The sequence below is a fragment of the Xenopus laevis genome, chromosome 5L, assembly GCF_017654675.1.
Source record: "Xenopus laevis strain J_2021 chromosome 5L, Xenopus_laevis_v10.1, whole genome shotgun sequence".
In the NCBI taxonomy this organism is placed as follows: Eukaryota; Metazoa; Chordata; class Amphibia; order Anura; family Pipidae; genus Xenopus; species Xenopus laevis.
Window position 1 is genome coordinate 136658801 of NC_054379.1, and position 25888 is coordinate 136684688.

At 38.2% G+C, this 25888-nt stretch overlaps 1 protein-coding gene across 3 annotated transcripts in view; it reads left to right on the forward strand.

The window, feature by feature from the left end:
- Positions 1-747: 747 nt before the first annotated feature.
- The window catches only part of yeats2.L (YEATS domain containing 2 L homeolog), a 29190-nt gene continuing 4049 nt past the window's right edge, over positions 748-25888 (forward strand). The window contains exons 1-24 of one of the 3 annotated variants that reach the window (XM_018261634.2): positions 748-957; positions 1221-1339; positions 2388-2485; positions 3718-3810; positions 4053-4280; positions 4706-4806; positions 4970-5131; positions 6238-6349; positions 7762-7806; positions 9313-9451; positions 12298-12522; positions 12846-12949; positions 13502-13609; positions 13798-13953; positions 15676-15934; positions 18078-18239; positions 18822-18931; positions 19019-19168; positions 19791-19958; positions 21477-21663; positions 22684-22783; positions 23670-23717; positions 24798-24871; positions 25408-25487. In XM_018261634.2, coding sequence (XP_018117123.1) covers positions 1240-1339; positions 2388-2485; positions 3718-3810; positions 4053-4280; positions 4706-4806; positions 4970-5131; positions 6238-6349; positions 7762-7806; positions 9313-9451; positions 12298-12522; positions 12846-12949; positions 13502-13609; positions 13798-13953; positions 15676-15934; positions 18078-18239; positions 18822-18931; positions 19019-19168; positions 19791-19958; positions 21477-21663; positions 22684-22783; positions 23670-23717; positions 24798-24871; positions 25408-25487 — 3009 coding nt within the window. In that variant the 5' untranslated portion in view covers positions 748-957; positions 1221-1239. 3 annotated transcript variants of the gene reach the window in all.

Here is a 25888-nt window from a genome sequence, read left to right on the forward strand (position 1 = left end):
GGGGCCACATGGTACATTTCTGTTCAGTGAGTTTGTAATTGATCCTCAGCATTCAGCTCAGATTCAAAAGCAACAGATATGACCCATGTACCCCCCCTCAAGTCTCTGATTGGTTACTGCCCGGTAACCAGGGTAACCAGTCAGTGTAAACCAAGAGAGCTGAAAAGCAGGAAGTAGTGTTCTGGCTATTATGTTAGACATCCAGTCACTCCAGCCTTTATACATTACATTTTTGGCTAACTAACTATATTAGAAACATTTTTTATTTTGCACTTTAACACCTTTTACACTATCCATTAATTGTGCTTCACTGCCCAGAACAAGGTCAGCAAACAGTTAATGTCATTTAGAAAGGGAAAAAAAAAGTAAGAAAAAAGGGAAATTAATCAACAAACTCGTGTTGCCCTTTTTTCTTATTTTTTTTTTACCTTTCAAAATGACATTAACTGTAAACCCATACAAAAATCTGGCCCTCTTGGTTTTGCTCACGACAGTCTTGAAGTTACTGAAAAGTTTCAGTCATCATCACAAAGCAGCAGCAGCAGCAAGGACACTCTTCACAGTGCTGAGGCGCCTGAGCTAATCCAACCAGCAGCAGCAGCAGAACAGCCTGACAGACAGCACAGCAGCAGAATAGAAAGCCAGACAGAGGACCGAGGGAGTGATCGTCAATCAAGCTGCTGGCCCATCCTCCAGAGAGACGATCCAATCGGCTGCTAGCGTGAAGTCCTGATGCTGAGAAGACTGACGTCACTGACTAAGCACCACCCACCGGAAGGAGAGAATCAATCTGCAGCGTGAGCGGAAGAAGCAAGCAAGCCGGAAAGAGCCGAAGGTATCAACTGCTCCCCCTTCGGAAACTGCCGAGAAAACCCGGAAGAAGCAAGGAAGATCCGAACTGCGGGACATCTTCACCTGCTATCCGGGACAGGCAGGTAAAATCGGGACACTTGGGAGGTATATGCCCCTGACACTTTAGAGCGGGTTGGGTAAAATGTCGGCATCCCTGTTACTAATTCCCAGTCCAAAGCCTGAATATTCAGTGTGCATGTGGTATTTTAGACTTGCTGTATTGAAGCAACAGTTTTATGAAGTCCTTTATTGATACTGAAGTGACTATGAGCTCAAATCCTGCGTTGCTGTAGTGAGATATTCCATAACATCAGTGTAATGTTTCTAGTTGGAAGCGCTAACAGGCTTCTCTATCACATCCATTTTAGCGGTGTGCAGTGAAGAAACATGTCTGGAATAAAGAGATCAACTGAAGATAAAGATCCCGACTATGAGGACATTTCTGTTGTGCATCAGAACAAGCGGCAGAAGTCTGCAGAAACTACTGGTATGTTTCCTGGTTTCTCTTGCCATCTTTTCCTTCATCTGTGGCTCAGTTTATATACCATGCAAGCCCAATTCACACACACCCACTTATAACCTGGATACATATACAATCTGCCCCCCCCCCAGTCTATTGCAATATGGAACAGCAGCGCTGAATCGAATGCTAGCTGCTCACATATTCCCTTTTAGTTGAATCATATTCCCTTTATAGTTGTTCATCTGAGCATTGGCAATAATTCCACTTTGTTTTCCTGTTGCATTTTTACCCATATTACCCATTAGCAGACTAGTAGTCATCATGACTTCCACTTTCTTCCTTGGATGGGTGCACGTCCTCCAATGGCCATTTTCCACTGGCAATACTGACAAAGAAATTAGTCCAGCACCCGCAGTTATAAATAAAACAGCCTTTATTGGTGCAAGGGCATGACAGCAACGTTTCAGACCGTATGGTCTTTTATTAAGCTTGATACATATGGTCTTTTATCAAGCTTGATAAAAGACCATACGGTCTGAAACGTTGCTGCCATGCCCTTGCACCAATAAAGGCTGTTTTATTTAAAACTGTGGGTGCTGGACTAATTTCTTTACCCATATTACCCATACATCTTGCATGAATTTGCTCTGGTTGATATTCCAGATGAAATCTTTTGCTTTATTTTATGAAAGTACATCCTAGTCTGTGCCCTGGCCTGCAATCACACCAAAATTTGTTGCTAATTGTTGTTATTTCCCAGTGTTTATAAATGAGCCTCAGTGTGTTTTCTCCACCTGCATAAAATGTTGGTGGAGAAAACATTGGGGGGTCATTTATCAACACTGGGCAAATTTGCCCATGGGCTGTAACCTATGGCAACCAATCAGATTGCTGCATTCATTGTTCTACTTGCAGTTGGTTTTGAAAAGCTAATCACTGATTGAAGAAGATTAGTTATCATTAGTTTTAATTTTGCGTCAATATATTACCATTAAATATATTGGATTCGATTTAAGTTCTGATCGTGCCACAGATATTAATTGATTTTCATTTTATTTCTTTGTTAACTCAGCTCGGGATGCTACCGTCTTGAAGATAGAATCCATAATTAAAGAACAGTTTGTCACAGAGCTAAAGAATAAAGAACATGAGATTGAAGTTATCGACCAGGTTGGATATCATTTGGAGGGAGCATTGTATCCTATAATCATGTTGGAACCAGAGCATGCAAGCTGCATAAAGACAGGTTGCTGCATTTTGGGTCATGCGGTTGCTCATTGACAAGAAACGCAGTGTAGCCAAAGCCATTGTAATAAAACTCTCCTTATCACTGTTCAGCCTGAGTTTGTAGAGATGCAGTTAAACTCGTGAGCTTGGGGGGGCTTTTTTTTGCATAATATTATGTTCCCGTTAAGTTGAATACACCATGGATTGTCCATGTCTCAGTATCACAGGTTGTAGCCATAAAAAAGCACTCCTTTACTATTCATACACAACGTTAAGTCTTGCTAAGTGAGAACACTTTAAAATGCCAAGAGTACGCATTCCCTGAAGGCCCTGCTTTTATACTGTGATCAAAGAAATTATAATAAACCATGTTGTGTTGGCTATGAAAGTGGCAGGGACACATGCCACCTTTGTAGCATATTTGCGGTAAATATGACTCCTTTCCAATCCATTGGCTCATTCTATCCTGTCTTCTTTTTTGCAACCAGAGAGCCATTTCGATACTCCAGTTAGAACTCCTGGATGCACTCCTTTAATGATTATTGTAACACACAGTTGGAAATAAGCACTCTGCAGTGACAGAAATGCCTAAATATTGCTATATAACTAAAGTTAGATGTGCTTTGCCCAGTAGCCAGGAGTTTTGCCAGACGTGTGTGCTTGTTTGTAGAGAAATAAAACACTTTGCTAGTGATTTCCCTATTTTCATCCTGCAGTGACACTACAATGAAACCTTGCTGTAGCCCACGGGTGTTCATCCTGCAGATTGTGTATATATTAATTCATTGGGTAGAATGTACAGTCTAGTTGCTTGTACAGTTGTAAATGCTGTGAATATGTATATTATTAGGCATTCCTTAAGTGCCTAATAATATACAACATTAGCTGCATTGCTGGCATACTGAGTGCACACTGTGCATAGGAGGTGACATCCTTCATTGGATGGCTGTATAGCGTTATCCTATAAATATCAAGGTATCCACTACTTCTCTAATTGTGGCAAAGTCTTGTCACAATTGTTTGAAGTTTTGGGTGGCCACAGACACTTTACCTGCACTTACTGATAGTACTCCGCTTCTTTCTCAAAATAAACATGGCTGTGTAAGTAACCTGTCAGTTTAGCCTAAAATAAAGTTAAAAACTGCTCAATTTGGAATTGTCTCCTTTTTCTTCAGAGGCTTACTGAGGCCAGGCGTATGATGGATAAACTACGGGCGTGTATAGTGGCTAATTACTATGCTTCTGCGGCACTTAACAAAAACCAGGAGGTAAATCATGACTTTTGTGAAAGCTTAACCATTGCATTTCAGTGACTTCAGCGATTTATCTCCCTCATCTCCCATATATATATATATATATATATATATATATATATATATATATATATATATATATATATATATATATATATATATATATATATATATATATATATATATAATTATAATATTAGTGCCATGTAGGTAAAAGGTTTGTATATTAATATATTTTTTATTCCCCTTTTATTCAGGGATCCTCAGGGTGTGATGCAACTGTATTAAACCATCCTTCTATTAAGAAGTTTTTGGAATCTCCATCTAGAGCTTCATCACCTGCTAATCAGCGATCAGAAACTCCATCAGTGGCCAATTCAGAAACAGATTCTGTTTGTACCAATAATGAGGATAAAGATGTCAGCCTTGATGTAAAAGGGCCAGCAGCAAACAAGGCACTTCGACCTGAAGGGAATACCATCAAGGTACCAGTCGTAAATTCATTGTAATCTCTACATGGCTTATGCCCTGACACTCTCTATGTTGGCATCTAGGCTACTGTAGCTTTAATTAAGCATGAAATGTTCTTTTTGGTCTGATTTATGTAGAGCTTTGTTCACCATTACTCTCTATAACATTGGTGAAAATGACAGGTAGCAGTCACATTCCATTGATGTCAATGTAAACTATACTGTATTCATTTAAAATGGTTTGATCCCTTCATATATAGACTAAAACTCCAAGATTGAGGACATGAAGTTTATATCATATACTAGAGAGATTTTCTATATTTATTAATGCATAATGAGCACTGAACTTTGACGTTTTAGCCAAAGCCATACCAGACAAGTTAAGAAAATGAAAATTAATATCTCACAGCAAAATTAATTATGTATGTTTATTTATGAAGGATTCATCTCTAAATGAAAACACGGAACGGCAGGTTGCAAAAACTGAAGATGGTCCCTGGCGATTTGTCAAAAAAACCATTGTGGTTGGCAATGTTTCAAAGTAAGTGATCTATATCAGCTATATCTGTAATTTTTTTTCCAATGTTGCCTTCCCGTTAGCCTTGTGTGATTGGGGTGGGAGACCTTTGCACATAAGATGGGTTTAGTTCTTCTTTACCATTAAATTGTTCTATAATTCATTTGTTTCAAATTTTTCTTTATAGGTATATCCCACCTGACAAAAGAGAAGAAAATGACCAGTCAACCCATAAATGGATGGTATATGTAAGAGGCTCTAGGAAAGAACCAAGCATTGATCATTTTGTAAAGAAGGTCTGGTTCTTTCTGCACCCAAGCTACAAACCAAATGACCTTGTGGAAGTCAGGTATAAACTATTACTTTATTACTTTACATGAATTATGTAAAAGTTTGAGTAAATACCTAATTGTTTTTTTTTAGCATATGTACTGTGATGCTTTGCACTTGAATATCTTTTAGGTAAATTTGCTGTGGGCATGAAATGATGAAGGTGTGGGACCTCTTATGTCTTTCTGTAATTTGGATCTCCATACCATAGGTTTTATTTAAATAAACCCAATAGGAATGTTTTGTCTCCAGTAAGAATTAATTATATCTTAGCTGGGATCAAGTATACCAAGGTACTGTTTAATTATTACAGAGAAAAAGGAAATAATTAAAAAAAATTTTTAATTATTTTATTAAAATGGAGTTTATGGTATATCGCCTTCGCATAATTCAGAGCTTTCATGATAATGGGTTTCTCTATAGCCTGTATTTAAAGGGATACTGTCATGGGAAAACATGTTTTTTTCAAAACAAACAGATTTTTTTATATTCAATTTTGAAATCTGACATTGGGCTAGACATATTGTCAGTTTCCCAGCTGCCTCAGTCATGTGACTTGTGCCTGCTCTTTAGGATGGAACTACTTTCTGTCAGGCTGTTATTTATCCTATCTAATGTAACTGAATCCGTCTCGGTGGGACTTGGCTTTTACTATTAAGTGTTGTTTTTAGATGTACCAGGCAGCTGTTATCTTGTGTTAGGGAGCTGCTATCAGTTTACCTTCCCATTGTTCTTTTGTTTGGCTGCTGGGTGGAGAAAGGGAGAGGGGTGATATCACTCCAACTTGCAGTACAGCAGTAAAGAGTGACTAAAGTTTATCAGAGCACAAGTCACATGACTGGGGGCAGCTGGGAAACTGACAATACATCTAGCCCCATGTCAGATTTCAAAACTTAATATAAAAAAAAAAATTATTTGCTCTTTTGAGAAATGGATTTCAGTGCAGAATTCTGCTGGAGCAGCACTATTAACTGATGTGTTTTGAAAAAAACATGTTTTCCCATGACAGTATCCCTTTAATTATTTTTTAAATTTGATCAATGTTGATTTTGCATTCAGACTTGTTTTGATTTTTTGGACAAAGGATGTAATTTGCATTGAATTTCGAAAGTTGTTTTTTTTCAGTGAGCCTCCATTCCATTTAACTCGAAGAGGCTGGGGAGAATTTCCTGTAAGGGTGCAGATTCATTTCAAGGACAGCCAGAACAAGAGGATCGATATAATCCATAACTTAAAGGTACATATAAATATTCTTTTTCACCCTCGTTTTACTTGTTGAGTTGCTCATTCCTTCCCAGATGTTTTAACCAATAAGAATCTCTCAGAAACATTTCACAAACCACACCTAGTATACTTATAAAATGTTATTGCAAACAAAGTTAATAATAAATATATATATATATATATATATATATATATATATATATATATATATATATATATTTATTAGTAAGAAGAACTGGCACTCACGATAGTGAAGTCAGGTAAAGGGAAAAATGGAGATCGCACTCGCAGGTCTTAGAAGAGATAGATGGTTTCTTTATTTGTGGACAATCGCGGACGTTTCGGCTGATACAACAGCATTTCTCAAAGTGAAAAATGGATCAAACAAACGGAATAAATACCTTGTGTGGCGGGAAACAAAAGAACACAACCGAAATCAGAGGAGGTGATGTGACTGTGACATCATACGTGGAAAGAAAAACATACGTGAAAAAATTAGACTTGTGGGATAAAAAATAAAATAAATAAATAATACTAGAATAATTAAGGGAAATTAAAAAAATCTTCTGTTTGAAGCAAATGTAATTGAATAATAATAATAAACAGTGCCGTAATAACATCTATAAACTGATCACATAAGGTGGGTAAAACAAAATTCAGGTATTTGCCTTTACCAATCTAACGTGTAACGCCATACAAAACAATGTTTCATAACACGGAAATGTAGATAATAGAATAAAGAAGAGCAGGAAACGTGAGACACTATGTAGCGCAGTGTATCCATTCGGGAGTGAATGCGTCCACTCAAGGGGGTTTAGAAAGGGAGAAAATCAAAAGTAAGTAGAACCATAAGAAAGCGCTGCTGGAGTCGAAAATAGAACATTGAAGGAAGAGAGTTGGTTCAGAGCGACCACAAAAAAGAATAGTGAAAAAAAAAAAATATATATATATATATATGACAATTTTTAACCCCTCTGTAATGAATAGCAATTTATTCCACAAATTATACAGATAAAATCACATATCTATTTTATTTCACCATACAAAAAAAGTACTTCCCAAGCCCATGAAAACAAAAGGGGATAGAGACAAAAATGGAGGGGTCCCTCCAGACTGAGGAATAGTTTCTTATGCTTGCTAGTTCATGGTCAGTGGCATAAATTCAGGCAAACCCCCCCCCCCCCTTATCACCTGAAGGTGCACCTGTGGAGTGCAAAATATTTCTGGTCACCTGCAATGCATAAAAAAAAATAGAGGGGTGAAGAAGACTCAACCCTTCCTTTTCCCCTATCTCCCCTGTGGCTGCAGGGTCTGCTTTCTCTATAGCTAAGCTACTGTTTGTTTTTAAATGCTTTAGGGAACACAATTGATAGATACTGTTTCTAGAAGCAGAGATTACCCTATTTATTTGCATTTGTGTTGCAGTTGGATCGAACGTACACTGGTCTGCAGAATCTGGGTGCAGAAACGGTATGTTTATTTGTTCATTTATATTTTGTGCTGTGTATTAAAATACAGCGCATGTTTTTTAATTACCTGAATAAAATTATGATTTTAAAATAAACCTGTGGATAGGTTTCCAGTGTCTTGAAAAAGTGACTGGGACCTTTATCAAGGTAAAATTACATAGAAAACTCTCCCTTAAATAATTTCCACCCACAATGAAGAGCAAGTGCCTGTGACATCATGTGCAAAATTTAACTCATAGTAAGGCTGAATACCAGCAACATTCAATATATGAATAATTTCTTACATAACATAAATAGCTAAAATTCAGTGTTAATATATATATTATATAAAAGTGTTGGTATCTGTGCTTATTTTGTGCTTATTACAAAAACTCTAAAAACAAACATAACCATATTTTGCATGACATAGTCCAGATATTATTACCCTAAAGTCCCACTAACCCCTCAATCCTTTATCTCAAATATCTTGTATTTTAATGCCTATGGAATAGATAGACTACCAGACCATTACTGAGCTGTCACAAACTTAAGATGTTTTATGAGGAAGTTCTTGTGTTATTGTATATTGCAGAAGTTTAGTGGCCAGACCTTTATGGGACAGGCATATCCTCCATTGTTATCTCAAAGAATAGTAGCAACATGTAGAAATGCACTTACTGATTCAGGATCAGAACTGATGGAAAATAAACAAACAGTGCTCCGCCTCTTTACAGCTATCCTCTTATTGGCCAATGAGCTATCTTGCCAAATAAAGCACTGCTGCTGTATGTTACACTGTTCCAATACAAGCTTTGGCCTGTGAAATAAGCAGGCAGAGTATCAAGGGGGCATAGTCAATGTTGTGGTAGGCTGTTAAAGGAGAACTAAACCCTATAAATGAATAGAGCTAAAAATGTCATGTTTTATATACTGAACTTATTGCACCAGTCTAAAGTTTCAGCTTCTCAATAGCCACAATGATCCAGGACTTCAAACTTGTCACAGGGGGTCACGACACTCACATGCTCAGTGGGCTCTGAGCAGCTGTTGAGAAGCTAAGCTTAGGGGTCGTCACAAATTATCAAGCAGAAAATGAGGTTGGCCTGTAATATAAGCTGATGCTACAGGGCTGATTATTAAATTCTGATGCTAATTGCACTGGTTTCTGTGCTGCCATGTAGTAATTATCTGTATTAATTACTAATCAGCCTTATATTGTGACATTTCTATTCTATGTGTACTGTATATTGTGAGTGGGTCCCTAAGCTCAGTAAGTGACAGAAGCACAGAGCATGTGCAGTGAATCAGCAGAAAAAAAGATGGGGAGCTACTGGGGCATCTTTGGAGACACAGATCTTCCCTGTTAAAGGGATTTGGTTGCCTGGGGCTGGTACAGAAGTCCAAAACATAATGTACAACATTTCTAGCTACTTCTTTAGTTTAACTTTCCTTGTCCTTTAAAATAGAATGTATCCAACATACAATGAATATGTACAATGTACGTTGAGCACTGTTCCTGTGTTGCCAGGTTGTGGAAGTTGAAATCTACAGGCATTCTTTAGGTGATGATTTCCTGGGCTCTCAGTCATCTAATGAATGTAGCCAATCAGATGTATCTTTAAAACCCTCCTCCCCTCACAAAGCAACACATGAATCAGCAGATAAAGGTAAAGAAGATACTGGTTCACCTTTTGTGTGGTTATGTGTGGATTTATTTTTGAGCAAAGACAATGTATGCTTTCTCTCACCAACTGATTTCCATGTTTGAGGTGCTATAGACGCAGCTAATATACATTGTTTTCAGCCAAAAAAAGTCCTTTGTCCAGTAATAGTTTAGCAAAAAAGTTGCGGTTATACAAACATGGATAATGCCATCTGGTGCATGGCTACTGCATGTGCACATTTTCCTAACAATCCTAGTTTGTGTATGCTTGTGAAGTACAGGTAGTTCATATATCCTAGAAAAGTGTATACACAAGTATAGTCCATGTACTATATTAGTCCAAGACCAATTGTCCATGGTTCAAAAAAAATCCATATTAACTTCCCGAAGTATAACAATAAAGGAAAGCAGCATACAGCAAGGTGGGAAAGACTTCTTCATATGTGCAGTTTGTTAGAGGAAATTTTTGAATGGGTAGAGAAGCCTGCCAAGACAGCTAGAGACCCAGCTATAGGTAACAAGCAGCCAAGCCCTGAGGGTGCAGCTTCCCTTATATACACAAGATGGTGCTGTAACCTTATGGGATTTTGATACAGATTGCTCTAATTCTGATAATTAGATTAGTTTTGTTTAATTGGTATTCGTTTAAGGGGCCAACTTATCAAAAATCATGATTCGAGAAAAAATGCAGTGAAATGACACGTACGAATATACTTGAATATACTTGAATATACTTGAGAATATTTATCTTCTAACCTCGAATAGTCGTTTATTAAAGAATAAAGCCATGAAAAGTTGCCACAAAAGACTCTACAAGTGAAAGCTACCAAGGTTGTATAGAAGTCAATGGGAATGTTTTCTGACAAATGTATTCATTTTATCCAGCCAGTGATTATTAGACGCATTGAAAATGAATGGGACACTGAGATTCTCACTGGCACAGGTTTTTCTTCCACAAAAAAAAAAAAAATAGTTTGGGAATATTTTGTCTTGTTTCTTCAATAAACTACCATTCGAAAAAAAGAGTAATACTAGTTTTGTCCCTGTTTTTTTTTTATCCACAAACAGAAGTTTATACAGTTTCCATGCAAATGCCATAGAAATGAATGGGAGGTGACTGTTTTGGGAACCCCTCTTAATTCTTTGGAGTTTTGTTTATCATTGACTGAGCTTTCAATATAGCAACTTACTTTTAATATATAACATGCCTTATGGAAACAGTAGTAATTCAGCAGTGAAATAAAGTTTATTGGATTAACAGAAAATATGCAATATGCATCATAACAAAATTAGACAGGTGCATACATTTGGGCAGCCCAACAGAGATATTACATCAATACTTAGTTGAGCCTCCTTTTGTAAATGTAACCCCCCTTTAGATGCCTCCTATAGCCTTTGATGAGTGTCTGGAATGGCGGTATTTTTGACCATTTGTCCATACAAAATCTCTCCAGTTCAGTTAAACTTGATGGCTGCTGAGCATGGACAGTCTGCTTCAAATCATCCCATAGATTTTCGATGATATTCAAGTCGGGGGACTGTGACGGCGAATATTGTACTTCTCTCTCTGCAGAAATGCCTTTGTAGATTTCCAAGTGTGTTTAGGGTCATTGTCTTTTTGTAATATCCAACCCCTGCGTAACTTTTTTACTGATGCTTGAACATTATCCTGAAGAATTTGTTGATATTTTTGTTATGGCCAAATAGCTACATTTTTGTCTCATCAGTCCAAAGCACTTTGTTCCAAAATGACTGTGGCTTGTCTAAACAAGCGACTCTGTTTGTGGTGTGAGTACAGAAAGGGCTTCTTTCTCATCACCCTGCCATACAGATGTTCTTTGTGTAAATTGCGCTTAATTGTAGAACGATGTACAGATACACCATCAGCAGCAAGATGTTCTTGCAGGTCTGTGGAGGTGATCTTTGAGTTGTCTGTAACCATTCTCACAATCCTCCGCATATGCCGCTCCTGTATTTTTCTTGGCCTGCCAGACCTGGGTTTTACAGCAACTGTGCCTGTGGCCTTCCATTTCCTGATTACTTTCCTTACAGTTGATACTGATAGTTTAAACATCCGAGATAGCTTTTTATAGCCTTCCCCTAAACCTTGATACTGAACAATCTTTGTTTTCAGATCTTTTGAGGGTTTTGAGGATCCCATGCTGTCACTCTTCAGAGGAGAGTCAAACAGAAGCACAACTTGCAATTGGTCACCTTAAATAACTTTTCTCATGATTGGACACACCTGCCTATGAAGTTCAAGGCTTAACAAGCTAATCCAACCAATTTGGTGTTGCCAATAAAATGACAACATTTATAAAATTTAGTCAGTTTTTCACATTTGATTTAATTTCATACAACTGAATACTGCTTCACTAAACATCTTTGTTCAAAAAACACCCCAGTACTAAGATGTTCCTGGGAAATGAAAGACATTCCACTGTTATCTTTTTTTGTTGAAAGTGGAGTGAATTGTTATGCAGGCTGAGAGGGGTTCCCAAACTTTTTCATATGGCTGTGTATATATATATATATATATATATATATATATATATATATATATATATATATATATATATATATATATATATATATATATATATATATATATATATATATATATATATATATATATATATATATATATATATATATATATATATATATATATATATCATGAGCCGAAACTTTAATGCTTTCATATAATAAAATGCGGTGAATAAAACTGAAGTGATTAACTGGACTAATATATATATATATATATATATATATATTATAAAGGATATCGAAGATTATATACATACATTATTTTTTACTTTACATTGTTTTTCATTTTGTTTTATATAATAGGGGCTGCTGTGGCTTCTGAGCCTTCATGTTACCCTCAGCCTTCATCACTTGAATGTACCCCGACCAAAGTGACACAGAGACTGTCCTTTGGGATTCCCGGAAACACTGCTTTCCAGCCCTTCACTGCCAGCTGTAAGATTGTCCCACAGGGTCAGGCTGCCTCCTTAGCAGAGTCCCCTGGGAAGTCATTTCAGCCAATAACCATGAGCTGCAAGATTGTCTCAGGTACAAGTAATTTCATTAGGTTCTTGTATAGACTATTGTTCATGCTTTGACAGGGTCTATTTACAGAGGGGATTTAAATGGTTCTTACACTGTTTTTTTGGAAATGCTGGTGGCATTGGGCATGTAATTCAACAAGTAGGTTATAACACGACATAAACACAAGTGTAACCTAGAGCAAACATTCATTGCTTTCTGACTGCACTATAATGATAGTTAACTGTACATTACTGCTTTATGGTGAGAGTATTGTTCCTTTACATAACTGAGTAACTGTTTACCTTTATGTGAAAGTGTTTACTTTGATAATTATTTGTACTCCACAGGAAGCCCAACAAGCAAACACTCCGGTACATCTCAAGGTGTTTCTGGGACAAAGTCTCCTGTCCCAAAGCTTCACGGAACCAGTTTCACACCACAGAATATCAAGGTAAATAATCATATGTATCTGAGGGCACTGCATCAAGACTAGTAGCTTATTATATAAATGATAACCTTGGTAATCTTATATAGAACCAGGCCTTGCATGTAACCATTGAAGTGTTGGCTGTTGAATGGGCTCTTGATTGCAATGTCATAAAAAACATATTTACTTTATAAAAGCTGATTGATCTGTTGCTGAGCTATAACTTCCATCCTGTCTAACAGGCTCTGTGTATCCAAAGTGCAAGCAAAAGTTCACTCTGGAGAGCCGATTCAATTCAATATATTTTATTCAGTCACAGTCACTGTGACTGTGACTGAATAAAATATATTGAATTGAATCGGCTCTCCAGAGTGAACTTTTGCTTGCACCTTGGATGTTATGTGGCTTGGACGGTGCCACTGACTCTGTTTGATGGAGCCTTGATACTGCTGGAGTGAGGGACCACCCAACCATTTTCTGTACTATCTGTGTATCCAAAGTTGCTGGAAAATCAAAAGCTGAGATCCCTACTCCGGTTATTTAGTTCAGCCTCCTCTGTTTTGTCTTCTTTTTCAGCAGGAGGATTCCATGTTTGCTGCTATGCCTCCTCTGTGTCCTATTGGTAGTCAGCCCAAGGCACAGAGCCCAAAGACTGTCACAGGAGGACTTGGAGCTTTTACAAAGGTAACGTTTATTTAAGGGGGAAATATAACAATTGGGTAGCCTGATTTGAAGCAGTAAACTGAGTTTTCTAACTGTGCAGTGAGGGAGAACATGTTAAAAAGGAAAACCGAGAGCTGTTCTGGTGTTGCTCGGCTTCGAAAAGAGATAAGACAATAGAAAATTTTATATCCAGAGTATTTATTTTTCAGGTGATTATAAAGCAAGAGCCCACTGAATCATCTCAGCAGCAGCAAGAAGCGCCTTCCACATCTCAGCCTCCACTCCAGCAGATAGTGACTGTGAAAGGCAATCACATGGTTGCAGTGTCCCCTCAGAAGAATTTGGCCACACCTGAAGGTTCCAAGGTAACACAACCAACATAATAATTTCCTTTCTGAAAGGCTCTTTGTAGCTTTAATAGGCATGTGGGGGGTAAATTACACCTAATCAGATCATAGCAGGAATCCATGGATTCCATTTTAAGAATAAAAAGCAGTATGATCTAGTTATAGCAATAAAGTAGTATTGTGAAGTTCTCCGTATGATTGTTGTGCAGATTGGAAATATAACATAGACCATTTCTGACTTGGCCCTTCTAATGCTGAATTAGTAAGAATTTCTTGCAAATTTTTCACTGTGTTCTGAAAACAATGTGCTTTAAGAGCAACCAGCATATATCATGTTTAGCCCTATTAGAATTTTTCATACTAAAAAAATCTAAATTTATACAATTCAAGGTCTTTGGTGATCTGGTTATCTGTTTGACCAACACAATGATCAAATTTTGTTTTATTTTGGACTCGCACATATGCGGTCCTATACCACTGATCTGCTTATCTGTCTGATGGCCAAAATGAGCAGATTAGTGAAAGGAGAGGGCTGTGGGGTTTACAGATAACCCAGTGGGAAGCATCAGCATACACGATTTTCTGTTTGAAAAATGTCATATTATGTGATTTGATTGCAGTATGGACAGGAATCTGAATTGTATGTATGAACCGTTTTACATTCTATTCCATAAAGAATACTGTATGTGAAATAATGTTCATAGTTAATCTCATTCTCTGACCAAACTCCCATATGTATAAGCATAACACACATTATTTTAACCTGATTTATCCAGTTTTCAGCAAAGAACCTAAGGGGGTCTTTGCATTTTTAAAGGGATACTGTCATGGGGAAAATATTTTATATTCCAAAATGAATCTGTTAATAGTGTTGATCCAGCAGAATTCTGCACTGAAATCCATTTCTCAAAAGAGCAAACAGGTTTTTTTTTTTTTTTATTCAATTTTGAAATCTGACATGGGGCTAGACAAATTGTCAATTTCCCAGCTGCCCCAAGTCATGTGACTTGTGCTCTGATAAACTTCAATCACTCTTTACTGCTTTACTGCAAGTTGGAGTGATATCACCCCCTCCCTTTTCCCCCCCAGCAGCCAAACAAAAAAACAATGGGAAGGTAACCAGATAGCAGCTCCATAACACAAGATAACAGCTGCCTGGTAGATCTAAGAACAACACTCAATAGTAAAAACCCATGTCCCACTGAGACACATTCAGTTACATTGAGAAGGAAAAACAGCAGCCTGCCAGAAAGCATTTCTCTCCTAAAGTGCAGGCACAAGTCACATGACCAGGGGCAGCTGGGAAATTGACAAAATGTCTAGCCCCATGTCAGATTTTAAAATTGAATATAAAAAAATCTGTTTGCTCTTTTGAGAAATGGATTTCAGTGCAGAATTCTGCTGGAGCAGCACTATTAACTGATGCGTTTTGAAAAAAACCTGTTTTTCCGATGACAGGATCCCTTTAAAAACGTACAGCCATTGAAAAAAATGGAATACACACTATAGCAATTCCCATGGGCCACGAGCCAACATCCACCACACAATACACTTTGCTGAAATATGCGTATTTTCAACATGGTGGCCAAACTCTCGCGAGATGGATTTCGCATATACGTATTTACAGCATTGTATGCTGGTGACATTGCGCATTGACGTATTTACACTTGACCGCGTGTTTTGTAAAACGCAACATAAAAATGTGACCTTTCCCTTAGTCTTGATGCATTTTCATTTCAGGTTGTTGGTATTCCAGTTGGATCCACAGTCCAGGCAGCCACTAAACAATCTGTGACCATTAGCGGTGGGCAGATTCTAGTGGCTAAATCCAGCTCCTCTGTAGCCAAAGCAGTGGGATCAAAGCAGATTGTTGCACAGGGTGTGGCTAAAGCTGTTGTGAGTAGTGGAAGTGGGAATGTAGTAGCCCAGTCCTCACAGAGTGTGCCAAAGGCGCAAGTTACATCTGCTGTGGCTCAGAAGGCTGGATCTCAAGGATCAGGTAAGAATATCCAAGAATATCCAAACATGGAGTGGAACATGACTATATACAGTACTTTAGTCACAGCCTTTTAGGACTACCCGATACTATGCACAAAATCTAAACACTATTCAGTATTAAATGAACAGTAACACCAAAACATGAGTGTTTTAAAGTAATGAAAATATCATGTTCTGCACTTGTAAAACCGATGTGTTTGATTCAGAAACACTACTATAGTTCATATAAACAAGCTGCTGTGCAGCAATGGGGGAAATTAAAAAAAGGCTATATGGCACAGGTTAAATGGTGGATAACAGATGACTATTATTTTCTACAGAGCTTATCTGCTTTCTGCTGTGTTACCTGAGCCTTTTCTCCTTTGAATGGCTGCCCACATTGCTACACAGCAGCTTGTTTATTTAAACAATAGTAGTGTTTCTGAAGCAAACACCACAGTTTTACCAGTGCAAGGCAACAGTACATTATATTGTCATTCCTTTAAAACAATTTCATTTTTTGGTGTTACTGTTCCTTTAAGTCTGCAGACTTAAAGGGGAAGGAAAAGTGAAATCACTGAGAGGTGCCACATGTTAGGCACCCCATAGTGTTTTTTTATTTTTAAAAGGTTCTATTTTACATTTCAAATATAATAAACATGTAAAAGTAATATAACATAAAGCAAGAGGCATGAAATGGTGTACAATGAATATTTGTGGCATATAATATAGATACAGCAGGCAATAGAGTTTTTACAGCTAGGACTAAAAACCCTTAAATAATATATAGTATACACATATGGAGATATGTGAGGGTCAAGGGGGGGCTCATTGTCATCTGGAGGGTGGATATCTTGCCAGGGGGACCATATCTTCTACAATTTAGCTCTGAACTTCATGTGTGATTCTAAGAGAAGGAAGTGATTTGTTTATTGAGTTAACCCAGTGTGCAACTGCAGGTACCATATCACCCATCTAGTTATCAACAATGCCTTGGACCTGGGATTTTCCGGATAATGGATCTTTCCCTTAATTGGATTTTCATACCTTAAGTCTAGTAAAAAAAAAATCATGTAAACATTAAATAAACCCAATAGGTTGGCTTTGCTTCCAATAAGGATTAATTATATGTAAGTTGGGATCAAGTAGAAGCTACTGTTTTATTATTATTATAGAGAAAAAGGAAATCATTTTTAAACATTTTGATTATTTGCATAAAATGGAGTCTATGGGAGACAGCCTTTCTGTAGTTTGGAGCTTTCTGGATAATGGGTTGCCGGATAACGGATCCCATACCTGTACTAGTATTTTTTGTCATACTACAGGAGGATCCTGGCAAGGGACCTAGTTTTATTCATTGGGAGTAAATGTTCAACCAAAGCTAGTGAGCATGTTTCATAAGTGCATACGTTGGGGAAGGCTACGTTTTCTTCCATATACTCAATCACGTCCTTCACGTAAGTTTCTATTTGTGGACCTTCCTATACCAAGTTTTCAAGCCCTGACATCTGGGACAGACCTCTGGTTGACCATTTATCCTTTGCAGTCTTACTGAAATAACATCTGATGGAGGAATTTAAATTGGATCAATTGGTGCTTTCAAAAGCACCAGCCAGGTTGCAGTCATTATAATCACTGGGATAGTGTTTTAGGGCAGAGACATACGCTCAGATTCGGGTAGATTAGTCGCCCAGCGACAAATTTCCTCTTCTTCGGGGCGACTAATCTCCCCAAACTGCCTTCCCGCCGGCTAGAATGTAAATCGCTGGCGGGATGGCACTTTGAGCGCTTTATTTTCAGAAATCGCCTGAAGTCGCCTCACGAGGAAACTTCGGAAAACGAAGAGTGCCATCCCGCCGGCTATTTACATTCTAGCCATTGGGAAGGCAGGGAAAGGCAGTTTGGGGAGATTAGTCGCCCCGAAGAAGAGATTTGTCGTCGGGCGACTAATCTCCCCGAATCTGAGCGTGTGTCTCTGCCCTTAATCACTCAGATAGTGTTTGCTTGCAAGATTATGTCCTTCAGTTCATACAACCTGATTTGTATTCACTTATTATTCACATCAATTCCTTCACTCTGCCAAAAGAATTAGACCGAATTTCTTTTTTTAGCCAGTGGTGGAACACTGACATTTTTAGTGCCTCATTATATGTCTCTCTCTCTAGTGATGGCGACTCTGCAGCTTCCTGCTTCTAATATTCCAAATCTGGCCAACCTACCTCCCGGCACCAAACTTTACCTCACAACGAATAGCAAGAATCCATCAGGAAAAGGAAAACTGCTGCTCATTCCCCAGGGAGCCATTCTAAGGGCTGCAAACACTGCTAGTAAGTGGTACTCAAGACTTTGGGCATTTTCCCCTAATTCAGATATCTTGTGCTGTTGAATGTTCTTCAACATGTTAGTCATGTTTCCTGTGATCTGAAATGTAATTTATAAGAGAATATAAGAGAATATAAAATATATATATATATATATATATATATATATATATATATATATATATATATATATATATATATATATAATATATATATATATATATACACACACACACACTTGTCAAGGAGATCCGCACACCAGTCTCTATTTTTAGTGTATATTTATTCCACTGTGCATTCCCAAAACATACACTAAAAAGAGAGACTGATGTATGTATACATTTTAGATCACGCACCAGGCATATATGTTTTGAATTTGAGTGCGGATACACACCCGAACTCTATTATTAGCACAAGTGAATAACTAGCTGGTCTTGTCACTGCTATTGTTTGCAGACATGCAGTGAGGATTGTGGGTTTTAAACTGGATGATTTCCATTTTAGTTCTGCACCATTGTTGTTTTAATAAAGAAAAGTTCTAAGATATAATATATGTATGCATGATTTCATTATAATTTCCTTTGCCAGATCTGCAGTCTGGAGCATCCTCCAGTGGTGGATCCGGTACTGCTAGCACCACCAGTGGGTTACCCCAGCACCTTACGTACACCTCCTATATTCTCAAGCAGACTCCCCAGGTAAGAGGAGCAGGAACTGGTGTTGTAATATTTAATATAACAATGTCAGTGCTTTCTGATATTTTTACATGTACTTTTTATTTTTAGGGAACATTTTTAGTTGGTCAGCAATCCCAACAGGCATCTGGAAAGCAAGCTGCTGCAAATGTGATCGTTCAGGGGAACGTCGCCACGTCAGCCCAAGGGCAACAGACCTTGAAATTAACTACTGGACAGAAAGGCAATTTAGTTGCACAAGTAAATATTCGCCTTCTTTGATACCTTCTACACACAACTCCACCCTAAATGTAGTACTATTACCTTCTTAAAAAAACAGCTTCTTCCTTTAAGGGTTTGTAAGACTACATTAGCTAAACCCCGTGGACCCTGTTTTATGTATAGGATGTAGCCATAAAAAAGTTGGCACCCCTATGTAGAAGCCCTAGCATGGGTAAAATCCCCCACATCTATGCGTTTCGGTTCTCCTTGAATGCGTAGATGTGGGTGATTTTGTGAATATCTGAATAAACTCGAAGTATTCTCAAGGGTGCCCAATCTCTTATGTTTGCCACCCATCCTTTGATTCTCCATAGGCTTTCTAGACCCATAGTTTGGATGGAAGGGAGGCTGCTGATAGATGTTAGGGGATTTTTTTGGCTAGACATCTGATTTGGGGTGCAAAGGAACAATTGAAAGCCATGGGACAAGAGTAGAGACTGACAAAAATAGGGAACTTTTGGGTTTAGATAGAGCTCTGACAAGTGTTGTTGGGATTATTTAATAAGCGGTTGGGTGCAGTGCTAATTGCTGTTTGAGTGGCATTTTAAATGAGGGTAGTAAAATAAACAGAGTGGTTTATTTTTTTGTGTTTTTGTATTAGACCCATAGTGCATCAGCCACAGTTGCCAAAATGACTGATGGTACAGTAACATCGGTACAATCTCAGACCCAGAAGCCTGGTACTACTTTGCTAAGAGTGGCGGGAGGAGTCATAACAGCCTCCAGTACGTCCTTACCATCTGTTTCTGCTAATGCTCCTGCACAACAGGTACTGACAACAAGTTGAGGATATGACTGTTGCTCCAAAACAATACACGTTGTAATAGAAGTAGCTCTCAAAACATACAGTGGACTGCTGCTTTGGGCTCTGTTTGTTTCCAATGGGCTTGATCACTTTGGATATTATTCCAACGGTTGGGTTTGATTTTTTTTCTCTTCCATTAATTTTGCATATCTGTTTTATAATTTTATCATGCAAGCTGCCCTCACTTTGCTGTCAAATATTCTATAAATTACCAGTGCAAGTCTCCTGTTAAAGGAAAACTATACCCCCGAAACAATGTAGCTCTCTATAAAAATATATTGCATAAACAGCTCATATATAAAACCCTTCTTCATGTAAACAACCCATTTTCATAATAATATACTTTTCTAGTAGTTTGTGCCATTGGGTAATCATAAACCGAAAATTGCCATTTTAAAAAATAAGGGACGTCCCCTGGGATCGTACGATTCACTGTGCACACAAACAAACCAAACAAACTATACTTCTTAGGTCACATGAGCCAATTAACAGACAGAGTTGTGTCTTTTGCTTCCACACTTCTTCCTGTTACAGTTAGAGTTGTAGTATTTCTGGTCAGGTGATCTCTGAGACAGCACACAGACCATCACGAAATGGTGTCTCAAGGCAAGAGATGTAAAAGGGCAATATTTACTTAAATATATAGACCAGTTTGGTAAGATTCTTTAATATGCCACTTAATATTTTATAAACTATCTGGTGCTTAAGTATTCATTTTGGGGGTATAGTTTTCCTTTAAACAGTTTTGCTGTTCATTTCTATAGCTACAATATGGCAGCAAAATACATTTGGGACAGCAGCAATTAACACAGCAAGGGAACTGACACTCTCACTTTCACATACCATTAGGTTTCAGCTTCTTTTTTTAAGAATCACAATATTGTTATACTTTTCCTGTCATTGTGCAGCCTGCTTAGTACATACAATACCAGCACAAAAAAAACCTGTGCTCTCAGCAATATTCATTTCTAAATAACTACTGGCCATGACAAGTTGGCTTCCATTTTTAAGATACTTCTTATGTTTTATTGCTCTTTTTTGCACTGGACTGAGATTACACTTGCTCATCTTTTAACTTTCCAACCACCCACACCCACCCAGGAGCATCTAGTTCTCCTTTGAAAGTCAGGCTTAGAGGATTCAGGAGCTATGAAAAGTGTTTTATAAGGTGGCAGTCTCTTGCACATTATCCTTTTTATCAAAACTTCTGCAGCTTAAAAAATAAAGGTAAGGTGCCTCCTACACCAGTGTATATGAGCAAGACTCTATCCATATATCTGCCTTCCCAATACAAATAGAAGCCTTAAAAAACAATTCAAATGTATTCTACATGGTTTAAGTATAAGCACAGTAACGAGAGTTCTGCAAGAATAGAACTCAACATCTCACTGGTCTGGTGTGCAGAATTTCCTTACAAATTTGCGAAATCTTCACATGTTCCTTTGACATTATTTATTAAAAACGTTTTGTCGTTTTCCACAGGCAGCAGATGGATCCAGCACATCCATAACCCAAGTTAGCACATCAAACAAAACCATACCACAGCAGGTTATGGCTAGGATTGCCCATGTCAAGTCACTAGGCACCGTGAAACCTGCCAATTCAGCTGCTCAGGTGTCTTCAACAAGAACAGCACAGATTGTAGGACACAGTAGTGCTGCGTTGCCAGGTAGGTGTCCCAACAGCAAACACTCTGGCTAACATCCTAGCCCCTAGCTTAATTACATCTCGTATTCCCACTGCTCCGGCCTGGCTGGTTAGCAAAGGCATGTATAAATGTGGCTCCATAAGATGCCTGACCTGTACCTATGTACCAGTGAAAAAGGTTTGCACATCCTCAGTAACTAATTAAAGCTATTGTATCAGACAATATATAAACTGAACTCTAAAAAATGTGATTTAAATGCCAACGTAAGAAATGCAGAAAGCAGTATATAGGACGAACCGCTAGATCTGAAAGAACGCATATATGAACATTTGTCTGATATTAAGAGCAATAGGGGTACCAATGTTTCTGAAAACTTTTCTGTCTGCTCTGGGGGAAACACGAGTTTCTTTTTTCAGTGGTAAGGGATAGAAAGGGTCAGTCTGGGTCCTGGGGGGAGGGGGGTACCGTGTCTTTTACTTTATAAAAAGGAAGTGAAATGGATTTTCACAATAAGGACAAGACAAGCCCAGGTTCTAAATTATGACTTTGATGTATCCTACTATTATGAATAATTTTCTATAAGTGTGACTTGTTTGTATATATACCATGCATTGTTTTTAATGTCCCTCCCCCTATCATTTATTGGTTAATTTAGGTGTTAAGTGGATTGGTGGGATGGCGAACCTTTTTGATATTCAGGTGTCCCACAGTCAAAAGCAGCTGTGTACTGAATTTTCTTTATGCTTTTCATTTCCTCTTTCATGGCCCACTAATATGTCATTGGTCACTTGGGCTCTGAATCCCAAGGGAGAAAGTGCCTCAAATAACAAGTTAATAAACTCACCATGTTGAAAGATGGTTCAGGGGCACAGACTGCAATACTATTGAAAGGGGTTCAAAGCACTCTAGAAAATTCAATGCAATTCAAAAGATCAGTCCATATATCTGTGTCATGACTCTCTCCAAGATTTTCTGTTCTTAAGTGACCCCAAAACATCCAGTAATGAGTGCACACTCCTCTGTTTCTCTCCGTAAAAACAGAACCAGATGCTGCTTCAAATGCCAACAGCATTTCCGTGCCAGCTACCAGCACTGCAGTAAAGACTGAAGAAAGTGGAGAAATTGACCCCAGCTCAATGAGGTAAGGAATCCAACTTTATATAATAAAATAGATGCTTTTAGTTTCACGCAGGAGCACAAACTGATGGCCTTTAGGTAAGAGGAGAGTGTCATCTGTGCAAATGGGAGAGTCTTTTAGAGTATGGATTAAACAGTGTGATGGATTCTCTATAACTCATGGAAGTTACTGGACTGCTTATGCTCATGGTGGTCGTGTCCTGTATTTACTTGTATACATTTAAGGAACAGTAACACCAAAAAATGAAAATATAATGTGCTGCTCTGGTACAACTGCTGTGTTTGCTTCAGAAACACTACTATACTTTAAATAAACAAGCTGCTGTGTAGCAATGGGGGCAGCTATTCAAAGGAGAAAAGGCCCAGGTTACACAGCAGATAGCAGATACGCTCTTTTGTATACAATGGGATTCTTCAGAATGTATCTGTTATCTGCTGTGTACTCTGTGCTTGAATGGCTGCCCCCATGGCTACACAGCAGCTTGTTTATATGAACTATAGTTGTGTTTCTGAACCTAACACACCCGTTTTACCAGGGCAGGGCAACTGTACATAATATTGTCATTCCTTTTAAAACACTTTGATTTTTTTGGTGTTACTTTTCCTTTAATAGCAGAGTTTAGTACTAGTGTGTTTGTATAAGAGCAGTGTGCACAATGGAAAGCTCAGCAATTTTATGATGGGGTATACATGTAATGTGATGGGGCAGAGGGAACGCCTGCTTCAAACCCACTCTTGGGGGTGTGACTTTGTTTTAAGAGGCATCATGTTATTTGCTCCCATTATACAACTTGTATACGCTGAATGGGTCTCCCTGCCTTCTTCTCTAGAAGCCCACCTACAGATAGTCTGAAATCATAAAGCTCTCATCCCATTTGTTTTCTCTACAGGGTAGTCAGTCAGGTTGAATGTGGAAGCCACAGGGCACGAAATAATTGGTGAGTATCCACCCTCTCACTCCTGGTAAGGCAGGAAATGATTCATCACCATCCTTTAAGCTTATGGAGTGGCCTGTATTTATCCCTTATAGTTTTATTAACAGACTTTCTCCTAACCATAGACTGGATATATTTGTAAAATGATTAAGGCTTTATAGCAGTCAGTTGCTTCATTTCTCTAAACTGTGTTCTGAAATATTTTTTGCTTAATCTGGTACCACTGTTCTAGAAGAATTACTGTGTCTGTGAGATGGATAGCCTGTAACATGAGTAGGGAAGTGATGACATTCAAAACATTACCATTACGCTTTGTACACACAGGTACTGGCATAAACAGTGCCTGGGTGTAGTACATACTGTTGGATGGGTTCAGTTTCATTTGGGCAAACACACAGTTTCTCTGAGGGTGATTATATTCTATTTAGAATTCTAGGCACAGCCCTAAAGCCCATTAGAAGAATGAGACTTCAGTACCCAATTTGTACTTGATCCAAACTAACATATTATTAATCCTTATTGGAGGCAAAACCAGCCTATTGGGTTCATTTAAGGTTTACATGATTTTCTAGTATGAAGATCCAAATTTACGTAAAGATCCGTTATCTGGAAAACCCCAGGTCCCAAGCATTATGGATAACAGGTCCCATACCTGTAACAAATACCCTCTACTCTCAACTAGTGTTCATTAAACAGTACCATATACATGGGAAGGTATTAAAGGAGAACCAAACCCTTTTTATTAAAATTGCCGACTGTACCCTACATAGACCCCCCTCAGCCTAGGTGTTACCCTGGGTAAATGCCCCTAACTCTTTACTTACCCCTCGGAGTTCACGGGCACCATCTTCTTCTCTTTGGGTCTTCTTCCGGCACTTGCGTGACTTTCGGTGCATTGCGGGTCTGTTCCCGAAGGTAAGCGAAGAGAAGAAGATCGCGCCATTGAACTCCAATGCAGGACAATCTGCACCTAGGGCTGGGGGGGAGCAGGGAGGGGGGTCTATTTAAGGCATAGGAAGTAGAGAAATATTTTCAACCAAATCACGGCACCACATCTGACTTTATTCCATGGCTTTATTGCAGGACTGAACATCTGCAGAACTTCAAGCAACTTTTAACTGCGATAGTAAAGAAGGTCCCCCTTCTTGCTGAGAAAAGTAAGAGAGCATTGCAGGCAAATACTCTGCTGCCTTGTAGCTCTTGAGATTGAATTTGCCATAGGGGGTTTACTAAACAAATGAATCCAGAAAGTGAGAATTCAAACAATGTAGCTGTAGTGATGCTGAATGCACAGAACTGTGTAGGCTTTCTAATAATTGCCACCAACTTGTGTTTGTTTGTCATTGCTGTATGGACTGTACCAGTGGCTCCTCCTAGTCTTGGTGCTTTATCACCTGCCTGACTCCTTCCCATCACCATAAAAATCCAGTGTAAATACCTGATGTATATTCACTTTTAAAAGGAAATTATTGTCTTTATTTAAACCACCCACAAAAACTCACTGCAAAACGCACATGGATCCAAATGTACAATCATAACGGCACATAATTAATTGTACGACATTACCTTTGCAGTTTTCTAGCCGGCACTGTAAGAAAACACTGTAAGAAAAAATAAAACACTGTTAATGAAAGGTTTGTTACAAATAAGATTTTCTGAAAAAAATAAAGTTGTTTGGTTTTACCTGCTGTAGATGAAGATGGTCACACGTTTTGTGCCACGTCGGTTGAACAGTATTGCAGCTGGAACATTGGAAAGAGAAGAGCATCTGAGGTATTGCTTTCCTGTTGATCGGTTACTTATTGTGAGCCTGCCATCTTAATTCTTCTGCATGCTGCCAGAGCTAGGAGGCTGTTTGTAACAGGATTAATATGGTAGGGGACCTAATGACTTCATGTCAGTGCAAGGGGTGGTTCACCTTTAAATTACCTTTTAGTTAGTAATAAAATGGCTAATTCTAAGCAAATTTTCAATTCGCCTTCATTTTTTTTTTTAATATCGTTTTTGAATTATTTGCCTTCTTCTTCTGACTTTTTCCAGCTTTCAAATGGGGTCAATGATCCCATCTAAAAACAAATGCTCTGTAAAGCTACACATTTATGGTTATTGCTACTTTTTATTACTCGTCTTTCTGTTAAGGCCCTCTCTTATTCATATTCCCATCTCTTATTTAA